A 14369-nucleotide genomic window follows, 5' to 3' on the forward strand; every position below is an offset into this window, starting at 1 on the left:
CCCCTCCTCTTGTCCTCCCCACAGTCTTGAGGTGATGCCCGTTCTGACTCCTCATATTGAGAAGCGCTGTCGGCACTGGGGGAGAGGGGGATGGAATTAGTTGGTATTCTTGGGGAGGCTGGGCCCTCTGGGTTTCAAGATTTATCTGGCCTTGGAACCGCCTGGAAGTTGAATGTTCCAGGAGAGCAGACTTAGTGCACAGACCTTTTAGAGAGGGTCGGTGTGAGCCCTGGCAGTCCTGCGAGCCCCTGGAGTGGGGTTTGGCAGCCTTGGCATCAGCACTGTCTGACTGAAGCTGTGTAAGGGCAGCCTCTAGAGCAGCCTGTCCACTTAATCCCTGGCCACGGATGCCTGGTTTTGTTACCCTTCTGCCCCGTAGTTCAGGAAGGCTTTGTCTGTCCCAGAGACCCAGGGCCAGGCTCATCCCTGGGAGCCAAGTCCCCACCTTGTCAGGGAGACCCTGACCCCAACTGTCCCTTTTTTCAACAAGCTAAAAACTACTTTTAATAGTTTTTTATTATTAAAAATAAACTATTTTTATTGACCACTTTCTTAAACATACCAATTCTGAAAGAAGCTCTCAGCTGCCTTAAGTGCCGTCACAGACTTTGGGGTTGTGTCGGTGTTCACTCTGTGTTACCGACAGCAAGGCCACACTCAGTGCTCACTTGCCATGAAATGCCGGACAACGATCCCTTCAGACCTGAAAGCCAGTAAGTCAGAACCGAGCCTCCTCACAAATAAGTCATAAAAATAATAGCTTTTAAAATAAAAATAAACTTTGTTTATTGAATAGTCGCTCTGAGTCAGGCATTTTACATATATTCCCTTATGTAATCCTTGTAAAGATGATGGAACATTGTTAATATTTTCCTTATTTTACATGTAAGAAAACTGAGGTTTGGAGAACTTTTTATTTTCTGAGTTTATCGGAGAAGTTCCGTATATTATTTGTTTAGCACAGTGTATTAGGTAGGGTTCTCTAGAGAAACAGAATCAACAGGAAGCACTCGCAAATATAAAATTTATAAAAGTGTCTCACGTGACTGTGGGAACACAGAGTCCAGAATCCGCAGGGCAGACTGTGAAGCTGACAATTCTGATGGAGGGTCTGGATGAACTCCACAGGAGAGGCTCTCCAGCCGAAGCAGGAAGAGAGCCTGTCTCTTCTGAATCCTTAAAAGGTTTCCAGTGATTAGATTAAGCATCACTCCTTACAGAAGACACTCCCCTTGACTGATTACCAATGGAATCAGCTGTGGATGGAGCTGACATGATCATGATTAAATTCTATGAAATGTCCTCATTGCAACAGACAGGCCAGCACTTGCCCAACCAGACAAACAGGTACCACCACTTGACCAAGTTGACACATGAAGCTGACCATGACACTCCACCCCTTGTCAACTTGGCAGCTATACATACCACCAAATTAATATTTATTAATTTCCAAATAAAAAACAATAAAACACATTTTTACTTTCACCTAACAATACTCAACTGTCCTGCATATAACTGGAAACACAGTAACTCTCTCCAGAATAGGGTGCAAGTCCTTGGGTAATATTCATTCTTGAACTTGACATCTTACAACTTAAATAGTATAACGTGAACAAAACAGCATCACAGTCCTTGTTTTTAACTGAGCACGTGGTCGAAGTTCATATTTGTCACTACCTTCTTCCATTACCCATTCCATGTTCCCTTTACCCTCAGCAAGCACTTCAGCTGGCTGTGGTTCTTTGCCTGGTGGGGTGACCCAAACCTTCATTCCTGAAGTTTCAAACCCATTGATAGTCCTGCCTGGATTGGGTTGTTGCAGTTTTCCATTGATTTTAATCACAGGGCGTGGTAGTACTAAAAGACGCCCTATATTCCAGGAAACCTCTTCTTTACCTCCATTGTGTAGTTGCAGTCCTATTTCCCCCTGATAGTCAGGGTCAATCACCCCAGCCAGTAATGTAATCCCCTTCTTGGCTTGTTCATCCAGGGGCATGAGTAGTCCAGAGTGACCAGGTGACAGTCTTAGATTTCAGTTCAATGGAATCATTGTTGTTTCTCCTGTTGGAAGCACTCCCCATTTTGGAACTAAATTCTGCAGACCAGCAGAGCTCGGGGACGCAGGGACAGGAAGCAAAAATTTTCCTAGTGTATCACTAGGGGTAATAGTGAGTGGCACCACACCCATTTCCACCCCTTGGTTCCTGGACCCATGGATCCTGGCTATGGGAGAAAGAGCACCATACAGTGGACGCTGATTCAGAGCATACACAGCTTCCTGGAGATCATTACCCCAGCCTTTCAAGTTTTTGCCACCTAGTTGGCACCGTAATTGAGTTTTCAAAAGGCCATTCCATGGTTCTATCAATCCAGCTGCTTCTGGATAATGGGGAACATGGTAAGACCAGAGAATTCCATGAGCATGTGCCTATTCCAGCACTTCATTTGCTGTGAAATGTGTTCCTTAATCAGAAGCAATGCTATGCAGAATACCATGATGATGGATAAGGCATTCTGTAAGCCCACGGATGGTAGTTTTGGCAGAAGCATTGTGTGCAGGGAAAGCAAACCCATATCCAGAGTATGTGTCTATTCCAGTTAGAACAAATCGCTGCCCCTTCCATGAAGGGAGTGGTCCAGTGTAATTCACCTGCCACCATGTAGCTGGCTGGTCACCTCGGGGAATGGTACCCGTGTCACACAGTGAATAAAACCATGGTTTTATGACACCAGCACGTTGTTTTCCCCGACAGGCTCACGTGGGATGCTGTTTAAAAATACAGAGTCCCCCGTCTGAGTGTACTGAGGGTGGCACCTTGCGGGGCCTTTTCAGTAGGTGCTCAAGCGGATGCTGACTCACGGCTGGGCTAGGCTTGCGCTGCTGCTGCGTGGGCTTTGCTGCATCAAACGGTGACCTACACGCAAGTTTGATTCCTCACTTTGGTTCGGTACTAGGGGAAAGCAGAGCTCCGTGCTGGTCACTGATGAGACATCACGCTGTGTCTAGTAGGACAGTGCCTCTCAGGAGGACATATCACCGAGTCATCAGTGAGTCACCCCTGGTCCGTTAGGCCCTGTGGTGACCAGCGAAGCCACAGGCTGGACTTCACTGTCCTAGCTGCTTCTTGTGACGGTAGTTCCTTGGTCAGAAGCGGCGGGAGTGGTGTGCAGTGGCAGCGATCAGGGCATCCCCTGGTGGGTTCCCAGGTGCATGAGGAGCAGGGAAGGCAGGCCCGCGTGTGCCCACTGTGCTGGCGGCAGCAGGTACATGCTGACCTCAGCGGGCGGTCATCTCGCTGTCGGCTTGGTGGTCCTGCCACGTGATGGTGTCACGTCAAGGGCTTGTGGGCGTTTTCTGCTGTGGGCCCCCGGGCCCCCCCCCCCCCCGCAGGACCAGGCAGTCCGTCGAGGGCAATCCCATAACCTCTGTCCCTGTCCCCTGGTCCTGCTGAGGCGGCTGAGACGGGGTGGTCTGATATCCTCGGGAACGGGCCTCGGCCTGTAGGTGCATGGGACACACTGTTGTACTCACCTGGGCCTCTTTCCCAGACGTTTGTCACCTACCATCTCGTCATCTCATGTCACCTCCCTCACTATATCGTCCAATGGGGCAGGGAATCCATTTGGAACTGTGCTAGTGGCTGGCCGTCTCTATTCCATCTGGTACCCAAGAACTGGGGACCTGGCGTTCACCATAGGTTGCTGGCCTCTGAGTCCCCTGGCAATGGAGAGTCCATTTGGCTCTTGACCCTGTGAGCCCACTGAGACTGGTGGTCCTTGTGGCGTAGCCTTAGCTCACGATCAGTTCTCTTAATCCTCAGGACGTCTGGCTAGGTCGTCTCCTCTGTGTTACGTGAGTTGAGTGGAAGAGGTCGGACATGGAGGAACGGTGGGGAGGAGTCGCCCCAGTGTGTGTGGAGGCGGTGACACTGCAGCGTGACCAGTGCCTGCTCACGCAACGTCTGCTGGCCGTAAACACTCAGTCGGTCAGAATTCGAGTTCACAAAAGCTATTTTGGGCAGAAAGGGATTTGACTGATAGAAATGAGTGCCTGCCACATTGTAGCAAGGGATAAAGGCCTCAGCTCTAGGCTCATACTCTAGAAACGTCCTCCAGAGCACTCTCCTGGACTCACCTTTGCCAGCACCAGATGCTGCTTTGTAGCTGTTTGCTCCAGGGACATGCCGCTTTGGGAAATTGCCACCGTCCTGTTAGCTGAGACCCCTCTGTGCTGGCTGCAGAGGTCCACCCACCATGGCAGCACATCGCCCCTTTTTAGGGCAGTTACAAAATAACGATGTGCACATGTGTGTCTGATTTGGCTACCCAATTAAGCTCAGAGCCACACTTGCCCACAAGTTCAAAAATGCTGTGATTAGCGTTCCTGTATTGGCAGCAACAGGAAGGAGCCCCGGGACAGGTGGAGGGAGCCCGCAGACTGCCCCTGCTCCTGGCACAGTGTCAGAAAAGAGAGTGAAGTACAAAAGAGCCACCTGTGGCGGCTGCATGGGTGTTCGGTGGTAGAGTGCTGGCCTTCCATGTGGGAGGCCCGGGTTTGGGTTCGATTCCTGGACCATGTACCTTAAAAAAAAAAACAAACCACCACCTGTGGCTCTACTGGTGTTACCGTTTGGGATTGATTTCTTTCTATGCCTACAGTTCTGTCTGGTAGAGGGTATGCCACACAGGCAGATCCGTATTTCCCTTCTGGCAGTTCAAGTTTAAATGAAGTTATTATATCATTACTTTGGTATTAATAAATGTAAATAATTGTGTAAATAAAAGTCATCCTTTTGCTAGTTTATATTTCTTTCATCAGCATTCTTAACTTTTTTAATGGCATGTAGTATTGTAGAATACTATGAATACGACAGATGCATTTTTCTTTTTTTTTTGGCATGGGCAGGCACTGGGAATCGAGCCTGGGTCTCCAGCATCGCAGGCGAGAACTCTGCCACTGAGCCACCATCATACCACCCATGGCAGATGCATTTTATTAAATGTTAGTGTTATGAACTGAATTTCAGAGGTCTTCTCTTCTTAAGTATGTTTAGTTCCTCTCCCTAATATTTGAGCTGAGAACTAATGGACGCATGAAACAATTTGACTAAAAATAAATCCAGACTCTTCAATATGAATTTCAATTGATCCTTTTCACTAGATTAATTTTAGTGCAAAGGAATTTTCATTAATAATAGTTTTTAGTTTCCCAGCTGCTAAAACAAAAACCCAACAATGGGTTGACTTAACAAGGATTTAAGGGCCCTTGGGTTTGAGGCTGGAGCCAGGCCAGGGCCTCTCCCTGGGGACGGTGGCTAGGGCTCAGGACTCCTCAGCTCTTTTGGACCCAGCGGCATCCTCTCCTTTCTCTGCTGGGTTCTACTCGTGTCTGGCTTCCAGCTCCTCAGGGCTGTCTCTGGCTTCTCTGTGGGGTTCCAGCAGCAGCCCTAGGGTCCAGGCCGTCCTGACTCAGTGGCTGCACCTTAGCTGAGACACCTTCAGGAACCTGCAGTGCTGCCAGACCGCAGGGTAGATGAGGCCGAGAGCATGGTTTTCCGGGGGCACAACTCCAAGCCATTCACATTATTTCATATTAAAATCTCTTCCTTTTAGATTCTCAAAGTGTTCATTATTTAAATAATGATGTGAACAAATCATTTTCTTGTATTTGCTGCACTGATGAAATCCTGGCAGTCGTATTGATACGTATCAGCTGATTGTGTAGCAGAGTGATCACAGTAATGTTGAGATCTGTTGAGTCTTCAGTTTGTGCCAAGCATGCTAGATGCTTTACCCACAGCAGCTGTTATAGAATAATAACCAGTGCAGATGTCACAAACAGTAGTTGTCATTATTATATTCATCATTTATTGAGTGCTTATTATATGCTAGGCATAATTCTAAAGACTTTGGGTGTATTAACCCCTTTATTACTACAACGACCCTATAAGTTTCATTCCCTACGTTTATTATCCCATTTAAAATCACCCATTCAAGGTAGGACGAGTCATGCCCACTTTATAGATGGAAATAGAGTGACCTGCTCAAAGTCACACAATAGATGTTGCATCTGGAACTTGAATGCAAAACTTCAAAGTCTGTGTTTGTCCCTCACCACCACATTGCCCGTCGTCGTTAACCACGAATAGTGCCAGTTCTCTGCTAGCTCCTTACTCCGTGGGATTGGGCAGGTATGATAATAAAGTCCCCCCGTCCCAGCATAAGTTTGGTATAGAAAGGAAAATGCTTAGTTATGAATCAACCATTGTAATCTCTAGTTAAGATCATTATTTTGGCACCATATTAAAAAAAGATGAGATGCTTATTTCAGTAGTTAGAATCCAGTATTTTAAATTTCAGCTATGAAAGATAGAATAACAGGTCAAATGATTAGAAATGATCTGATTAGAGCAATGGCATAGAGTTGGTATAAAATATAGTCAAGACGAATTTCAAAGGAAATTCTTAGAATAGGCTCTTAGGGTAGCTTACATTTGCCCCCACCCCCCCAGTCTTCAACTGTTTTTCTTCTTTTTCTGTCAGTTTCTGGCCTACTTTGCATAAGTGGGAAGGGATCTAGCATTTGTTGGGGCCGCCACGTGCTGGGCAGTGGTTCTTGGCACATGTCCCCTTACCCTTGTCAGCGCTCCTGCACTCGTCTGTGTAGCCTGATGCCCTGCTGCTGCTGCTGCAGGTTCCCTGTGGATCGGTGGCATCTCAGCTGTCTAAATGTGCACAGCTTGTGGCCCACAGCGCGGCTTACCCCACAGCCATGCCTTTTCTGTGCCCTCTATGACCATCACTCTGCTGGGTGAGAGTCTTTAATCCAGGTTAGTTGAGTGACAAAAGTTGAAGACTTCAAGAGTGAGGTCAGAGGTATTTTTGTGCCTCTGGAATTTGCACTGGAGCCTTGTGTTAGTTTGCAAGCTGCCGGAATGCAATATACCTGAAACGGAATGGCTTTTAAAAGGGGAATTCATTAAGTTGCAAATTTACAATTCTAAGACCATGAAAATGTACAAATTAAGGCAAACCTATAAAAATGTCCAAATTAAGGCATCCAGGATAAGATGCCTTCGTACATGAAGTCAGATGATGTTTAGGGTTTCTCGGTCATCTGGAAAGGCACATGGAGGTGTCTGCTGGCTTTCTCCAGGTTTCTGCAGTGGCTTCCCTGGGGGCATTTTCCTTCTGCATCTCCAGGTTTCTGCAGTGGCTGCCCTGGGGGCATTTTCCTTCTGCATCTCCAGAGGTCTCTGGCCGTGTGGGCGCTGTTGGGTCTAAAGCTCCTTCCAAAATGGGTCTGTCTTAAAGGGCTCCAGTAAACAACCCTGCCTTGAATGGGTGGAGGCACATCTCCATGGGAGCCATCTAATCAAAAGTTATCACCCACAGTTGGTTAGGTCACATCTCCATGGAAACAGTAAAAAAGGTCCCACCCAGCAATATTGAATGAGGATTAAAGAACGTGTTTTTTCTGGGGTGCACAGCAGATTCAAACCAGCACTGGCCTCTTGGCTAATAATGAAATTAAAAGGGTTGTCATTAAGAATTCCTGGAGTTACTTCTTATGGAAATGTTTTTTTTTTTAAGGGGCTATGAAGGTTTTCTCCCTTTTGGAAGTACCTCTAGGCATTGGTTCCTACTGATCTTAATCTGTCCTTGGTTCTCACACTGGGAACGAAAACCTGTAATTGTTGCCCTAAAGAAGGCTAGCTTGGGAAAGGTGATAGAGCAAAAGCAGCAGCCCCTTACCAGTCTGTTGTTTTTTGTTTTGCTTTGTTTTCCTGAATTTCATTATGTAAACCTAAAAAAAAAAGTTTGCGGTTTGGCCCAACCGCTAAACTATCGGGGACCCTCTACTCCTCAGCTTCTCACTGCTTGCTAGACGACACTGCCGCATGCAGAAAAGGGGCTCGAGCCGGGGGTCTGGGTCCAAGGGGCACGCGCAGGAGACCTCGCTGCGGGTCTAAAGGACTGGAGGCCGAGTCAATTAAGGCATAAGGCGAGGTAGCTTTATTGTTGGTAGACGCTTATGCCAGGGCCGCCAATAGCTAAAGACCACGAGGCTTGACGAGCCCTGGATTATATACAGTTTGTGGAGAGGCGGAGTTAGGGCGTGGCCTCCAGGGGAGGGTAGCCAATCACACAGGGAGGACGGATGAGTGACTGTGACCATAGAGATGCTGTTCCTGAGTGTACCCGTAGCAGAGGATGTTGGGTAGGTGGAGGACTAAGGAGAAGGCCAATAGGGTTAGAGAGACAAGGCTGCATCATCACTAGTCCCCGGTGAGGCTTGTAATTCAGAGGCTTAAAAGAACCGGACATGCCAAAATGGTGAGGGAGGGAGAGAAAGAGACTAAGCCACCAGGCCAAGAATAAAATTATGCCACAAAAGTTCTAAAAAAAACTTCTGTCATAATTTTGTACATTTATTGTATTTACTATTTATCCTCAGATAGCATATCTTGTCTGGCAGCAGAAATACTTGTCGAATGGATTTATGAACTAGCAGATGGACATAGGTGTGAATGGACAAAGAAAGGGTGCCTAGCCATTCGTTGAGCGTGTATTTGTTGAGCATCTCCACGTAGCAGGCAGTTTTCCAGACATGGTCAGGGCAGCACCAGGCAGGGCAGTGCGTGCTGTGCTCCTCGGCACCCGCCTTCCAGTGGGAAGTGTAGAAAGCAGGCAGGTCGAAGAAGGGACTTGAGCATCTCGTGGTGGGGATGCTGCGTGGCGTGTCCCAGGCACACCGCCTAGTCTTGGGGCAGCCTCGGCAGTGGGCGGGGCAGAGTGAGCCAAGTCCGGGCAGGCGATGAGCAGTGGAGGGGCACGGGGGAGGCCCAGCAGGAGCGCGGGCTCGGTTCCCGGGCAGTCGGAGACCGCGGCAGTGTCCCTTGTGGCTGGCCGTGGCAGGGTCAGGCCTCTGATCTCAGTCCTTCCTCAGGCGCCTGCTGGCTGCCGACTGACGGCCGTGACCACTGCCTGCCCGTGGCTCTGGGTCGTGTTCACTCCCGTCTCTTGTCTCATGATGGTGCGTCTGTAAACATGACGTGTGTGTTTTCTTTTCAGGAAGAGGAGCTGAGGAAGAGCGGAGAGGCCAAGTACTTCCACCTGCACGACGACCTGCACGTCCTCATCGAGGTGTTCGCGCCGCCCGCGGAGGCCTACGCCCGCATGGGGCACGCGCTGGAGGAGATCAAGAAGTTCCTCATCCCTGTTAGCACCGTTTTCCTGAGGCCCAGCTTGCACGTTACAACCCTGGCTTTAGTTTACCCCCTAGTGATCGTTACCAGTAGTTGCAGCGTGCACAGCACTGCCAGTAGGCAGGAGCGTCGAGTCCGCCATCACGGGTGGGCCTGGCAGCAGTCGCCAGGCATTAGGGCAGCTCTGCCCAGGTCGCCTGGCCCAAGCTGAGGCGCTCGGTCACTAAGCGGTTCTGGGACCCTGAAAACACCTCAGAAGTGACCGCGCTGCACCACAAGGCGTGAGTGCGGCCCATGTGCCAGGCACTGGGCTTGGTGTCAGGCTCACAAGTGAGTAAAAGCCGTCCATGCCCTTGAGGACGTGCGCTCAGGGGAAGAGAGGAGCGTGGCGCACGGTTTGTGTCGCGGACATGAAGGCCGGGTGGGCGCGGGGCACGGGGGTGCGGCCAGCTCCGCTCGGGCTTTGAGCTTCCTTACAGCTCGTGGTCCTTCCTGACCCTGCAGACGCCTGGCCGTCCTGTGAAGGCGTCTGTACCGCCCTTACCTGATTCGGTTTAGATCATTTATGTGACTTGCATGTTCTTGATAAAAAACCAAGTATCAATAGCTTTGGCCCCATGACACCATTTTTAGAGAAGCTGTCGTAGCCGCTCATCCTCTTTCTGGGATGAGACCGTGTGACTTCAGGGGCTTACACACTGAGGCATGCACATGCTTCTCACCTGTGACGAGAAGGCACACACAGACACACAAGCACGCGCCTGTTGTATTTACGGAGGAGGTATTTTAAATCAGGATATGCTTGGCGAAGCCAGGACGTAGAATTGCATTCGGTATATTATTTGGGAGCTGAAAGTGGTTAATGTATTCTTTATTCCAACAAGCAAATATGACAATTTATACATTCAGTTTAGAAACAGTTATTTAATACTTGCTATGTGGTTGGCACATGCCAGTCGATAAAAGACATGTTTTTTGTGCTCATGGAATTTATAGTCTAATGAGAGAGAGAGAGAGATACTCAGTTTTTTTGGCAATTTTCTCAAAAATCAACTGAACATGAATGTAAGGTTTTATTTCTGAATTCTTGGTTCTGTTCCATTAATTTATATGACTATCGTTATGCTAGTGCCAAACTCTCTAACTATTTAACTTGATAGTAAATTTTGAAATCAGGTAACATAGGTCCTCCCATTTTGTACTTTTTTTCTTTTTTCTCTTTTTTGGGTGCATGGTCCAGGTTTGAACTCAGTCTCCCACATGGAAGGCGAGCATTCTACCACTGAACCACCCGTGCTCCCTTTGTACTTTTTTTTAACATTGTTTTGTTCCTTTGCATTTCCATATACATTGTAGATAAGCTTATTAAAGGTTTGTTAGAATCTTGACAGCTATTGTGTTAAACTTTTAGATAAATTTGAGGATAATTCCCTTTTTAAAAATGCTGAGTTTTATAATCTGTGAGCTTAGGATGGTTCTTTTTTAAAGATATTTTTATTTTCTCGGCAGTTTTTTATAGTTTTCAGGGTATCGTTCTTGCATTTCTTTTGTTGAATTTATTTCTAAGTGTCTTATGCTTTGTGATGCTATGGTGAATAGAATTTTTTTTTTTTGCATGAACAGGCAACGAGAATCGAACCCAGGTCCTGGCATGGCAGGTGAGAACTCTGCCTGCTGAGCTACCGTGGCCTACCCTGAATTTTTAAATTTCATTTTCAGGTGGTTAATAGTATATAGAAATGCATTTCGTTTTTTAATATATTGATCTCCTACCATGTGACCTTGCCTAATACATTTATTAGTTCTAATGTCTTTATTTTCTTAATGGAATCATTAGAATTTTCCATATACATGTTTATGTCATTTGGGAATAGCATTTTTACTTCTTCCTGTCCGATTTTGGATGCCTTTCAAAGTTATTTTAGTTTTTCTTTTCTTTTCTTATTATACTGTCTAGAACCTCCCATGCTGTGTTGATAGACGGGATAAAAATTAATATCCTTGCTTTTTTCCTGAACTTAAGAGGAAGATATTCCAGTCTTTCACCATTAAATATGTTAGTGGGTGGGCCACGGTGGCTTAGCAGGCAGAGTTCTTGCCTGCAATGCTGGAGACCCGGGTTTGATTCCCAGTGCCTGCCCATGCGAAAAATAAACAAATAAATAAATAAATAAATAAATATGATGTTAGCTATAGGTTTTTAAATTAATGCCCTTTTTCATATTGAAAAAGTTCCCTTATAATCCTTGTTGTTGAGAGTTTTGATCATGAATGGATGTTGGATTTTGCCAAATGCTTTTTTCCTGTTTTTTGAAATGATTGTGTTTTTGTTTTCATTGAGTTAATAATAATGAATTGCATTAACTGATTTTCAGATGTGGAAGCAGCTTTGAATTTCTAGGATAAATCCTACTTGATCATGTTAGATAACCCTGTTTATATGTTGCTAAATTTGTTTTATTAGCGTTTCCCAAGGATTTTTTCGTCTCTAATAATGAGGGATATTTGGCTATAGTATTCTTTTTTGTGATAGCTTTGGCTTTGGTTTCAAACTAATACTGGCCTTGGAAAATGAGTTTAGGAAGTATTTCCTCCTTCTCTGTTATCTGAAAGAGTTTGCAAAGGATTGATAGTATTTCTTCTTTAAATATTTCATAGGATTCACCAGTTTGCTACCTTGTCCTTGACTTTTCTTTGTGGGAATACTTTTATTACTGATTGAGTTTCTTTACTTTATTGTAGGTGATTCATATTTTCTATTTTTTTTTAAATCAGTTTTGGGGATTTGTATCTTTCTAGGAATTTGTCCATGTCCAAATTGTTGACATAAAGTTGTTCATAGTATTCCTTTATGATTATTTTTATTTCCGTAGTACAGTGTTGGTACCCATTCTTCTGTTTTTGGTAATTTATGTCATCCTTTTTTTTTTTTTCTCTCTTTTTTCCTTTTCTTTTTGCCCTTGGTCTGAATAGCTACTGTGTTGTCACTTCTTTTGATTCTTTTAAAGAATCAACTTTTGGTTTCATTTATTTTCTCCATTTTACTGATTTCTGTGATTTTGGTTCTTATCGATATTTTCTGCTTTGGGTTTTGTTTATTTTTGTTGATTGTCAGTGTGGAATCTTAGATCATCAATTTGTGATCCCTTTTGTTTTCTGCCATAGGCATTTAAAACTCTAAATTTTTCTCTAGGAACGGCTTTCAGTACATCCTACAAATTATGTTATATTCATTTTCATTTGGTTCAAAATACATTTTATTTCTCTCTTGATTTCCTCTTTGACCCATGGGCTATTTAGAATTATGCTTTTTAGTTTCCAGGTACTTGGGGATATCCATGATTTCTTTCTAGTACTGATTTCTAATTTGTATCTGTTGTGCTTAGAGAACTTAAAAGGATTTCATTCCTTTTAAGGTTACTGAAACTTGTTTAAAGGGTTAGCATGCAGTCTACACCGGAGTATGTTCCGTGTACACTTGAATCATTTTTGGTGATTTCATTAATTTTTATCCCTGTTCTCCAGGCACACACATTTAAATAGAATCCAGAATCACTGTATAGAAAATTCTGTTTATGTATATTTGATTAGAAATCACCTTTCCACTCTTCACATTTGACAGTGGTAATATTAAGGATGTCAAAGTTTCACTTTTCAGATAGGAAATTAAAAGATTAGCAGTTAAAAATGTAAGATTAATGAAAATAATTTAGTCTGTAAGGTTATTTTGTGAGCTGGTTTTTCTCTTGATTTTAAAGCCTTACTTCGAAGGCCAAGAATGTTGCAGGGACAGTAATTACAGCAGTGCTGTCCTTGTGACATAAAAGGAGAAACAGTTGCCCATAGTTTTAAGAAATTGCCTAAAATCACATAGTGGAAAGTCCATTGGCTTCACTTTAGTTGTGACTGAATTGTATTCCATATTGTTTTTCCACTACCATGTTTTAACTAGTTTTAAAATGTAGCTTTTCAAAGTTGAAGTTTAAAAAATGGGCTTTAATTGTCTAAAATGGGCTTTAATTGTCACTCTTGTGACACCACTGTCATAAACTAGCCTTACTTAGAATTATGTTGGTTTGTGTTAATGGTGTTTTTGAATAGGCCTTCATTCATGATCTTTTCCCTTGAATCTTCTTAACCATGTGTAAATTCAGCTCTTATCTCCCCGCACTTGGACAGGGTAAATGTTCAGCATTTATGTAACACATTTTATTTAGAATGTGCTTTACAAAAGTCATGTATTAATCTATACGCGTTTGTGTAAAATGTTAAAGAACCTGTTGATAGGCTTATTTTAGAGAGGCTGAAATAAAGCTACAAAAAAATCAAATGAGTCTTCTGAGGTTATAATACCTCAAATAAATCAAGGAAAAAAATCTAAGTTTAAAGTAAAATATAGACTTCCAGCATTTAGATTTCCCTGCTAATCACAGCCACTTCTCTTTCTCACCATTTGCCTTCCCTTACTCCTACTTTTCAGGTGTTAGATGTCTGTGATTTCCACTTTCTTTTTGATTGGTGTCCTCCCCCCCCCATACCTTTTCCCGCAAGTTTAAAGTATTTGTTTGCATTCTTCTTTTGAAAAATAAGTAAGAGATAGTTTTCTCTGTAATTGCACTAAATTTCTTTCATATTTTCGATTGTAAATGATAAATAATTCAAGAAACTGTCTCACCTGACTCTGTATTCACATCAGGTATGCTCAAGCTTCTCTTATGCTAAAATTCACCCTTCCAACCATGCTCCATTCTCTCATCCCTTTGGTCACACTTGGAAGAGGCTGCCTGTCTGTGCCTTGCCCCCATCCACTCTTCATCCTTCAGAAATGGATTCCAGCTCCAGCCCTCCCTGAAAGGACAGCTCCTGCAGTCCGCAGGTGTGTTCATTACTGACGCCTGAGGGGTCCCTGGCTCCATGACAGAATGCAGCGGCAGCGCGTTTCCTATGGCTTTTCTGATCTCATCATCCCCCTTTCCTTCTCGGGTTCTCGCCATACCTTTCCAGTCTCTGCACATGAGCCCTTTCGCTGCTCATTCCTTTGGGTTGGTGGTCAAGACTAGATCCTAAATAAATGCCCCAGGCGGTGCCCTCTGTAGGTACCATTCGTGTGCAAACGCCTTCTGCGCCGGGCTACCCAAGGACATCCTTGGTACTTCACTT

The 14369-nt window shown here is 44.8% G+C and overlaps 1 protein-coding gene across 2 annotated transcripts in view; it reads left to right on the top strand.

Moving 5' to 3' along the window:
• The window catches only part of KHDRBS3 (KH RNA binding domain containing, signal transduction associated 3), a 198473-nt gene that overhangs the window by 97137 nt on the left and 86967 nt on the right, over positions 1-14369 (top strand). For both annotated transcript variants that reach the window (XR_013178562.1, XM_077167749.1), the window contains exon 4: positions 9076-9222. Coding sequence is in view for 1 of the 2 variants with exons in the window: in XM_077167749.1 (XP_077023864.1) it covers positions 9076-9222 (147 nt within the window). In the remaining variant the exon portion in view is untranslated. The remainder of the gene's footprint in view (positions 1-9075; positions 9223-14369) is intronic.

Source organism: Tamandua tetradactyla, chromosome 6 (genome assembly GCF_023851605.1).
Source record: "Tamandua tetradactyla isolate mTamTet1 chromosome 6, mTamTet1.pri, whole genome shotgun sequence".
Lineage (NCBI taxonomy): Eukaryota > Metazoa > Chordata > Mammalia > Pilosa > Myrmecophagidae > Tamandua > Tamandua tetradactyla.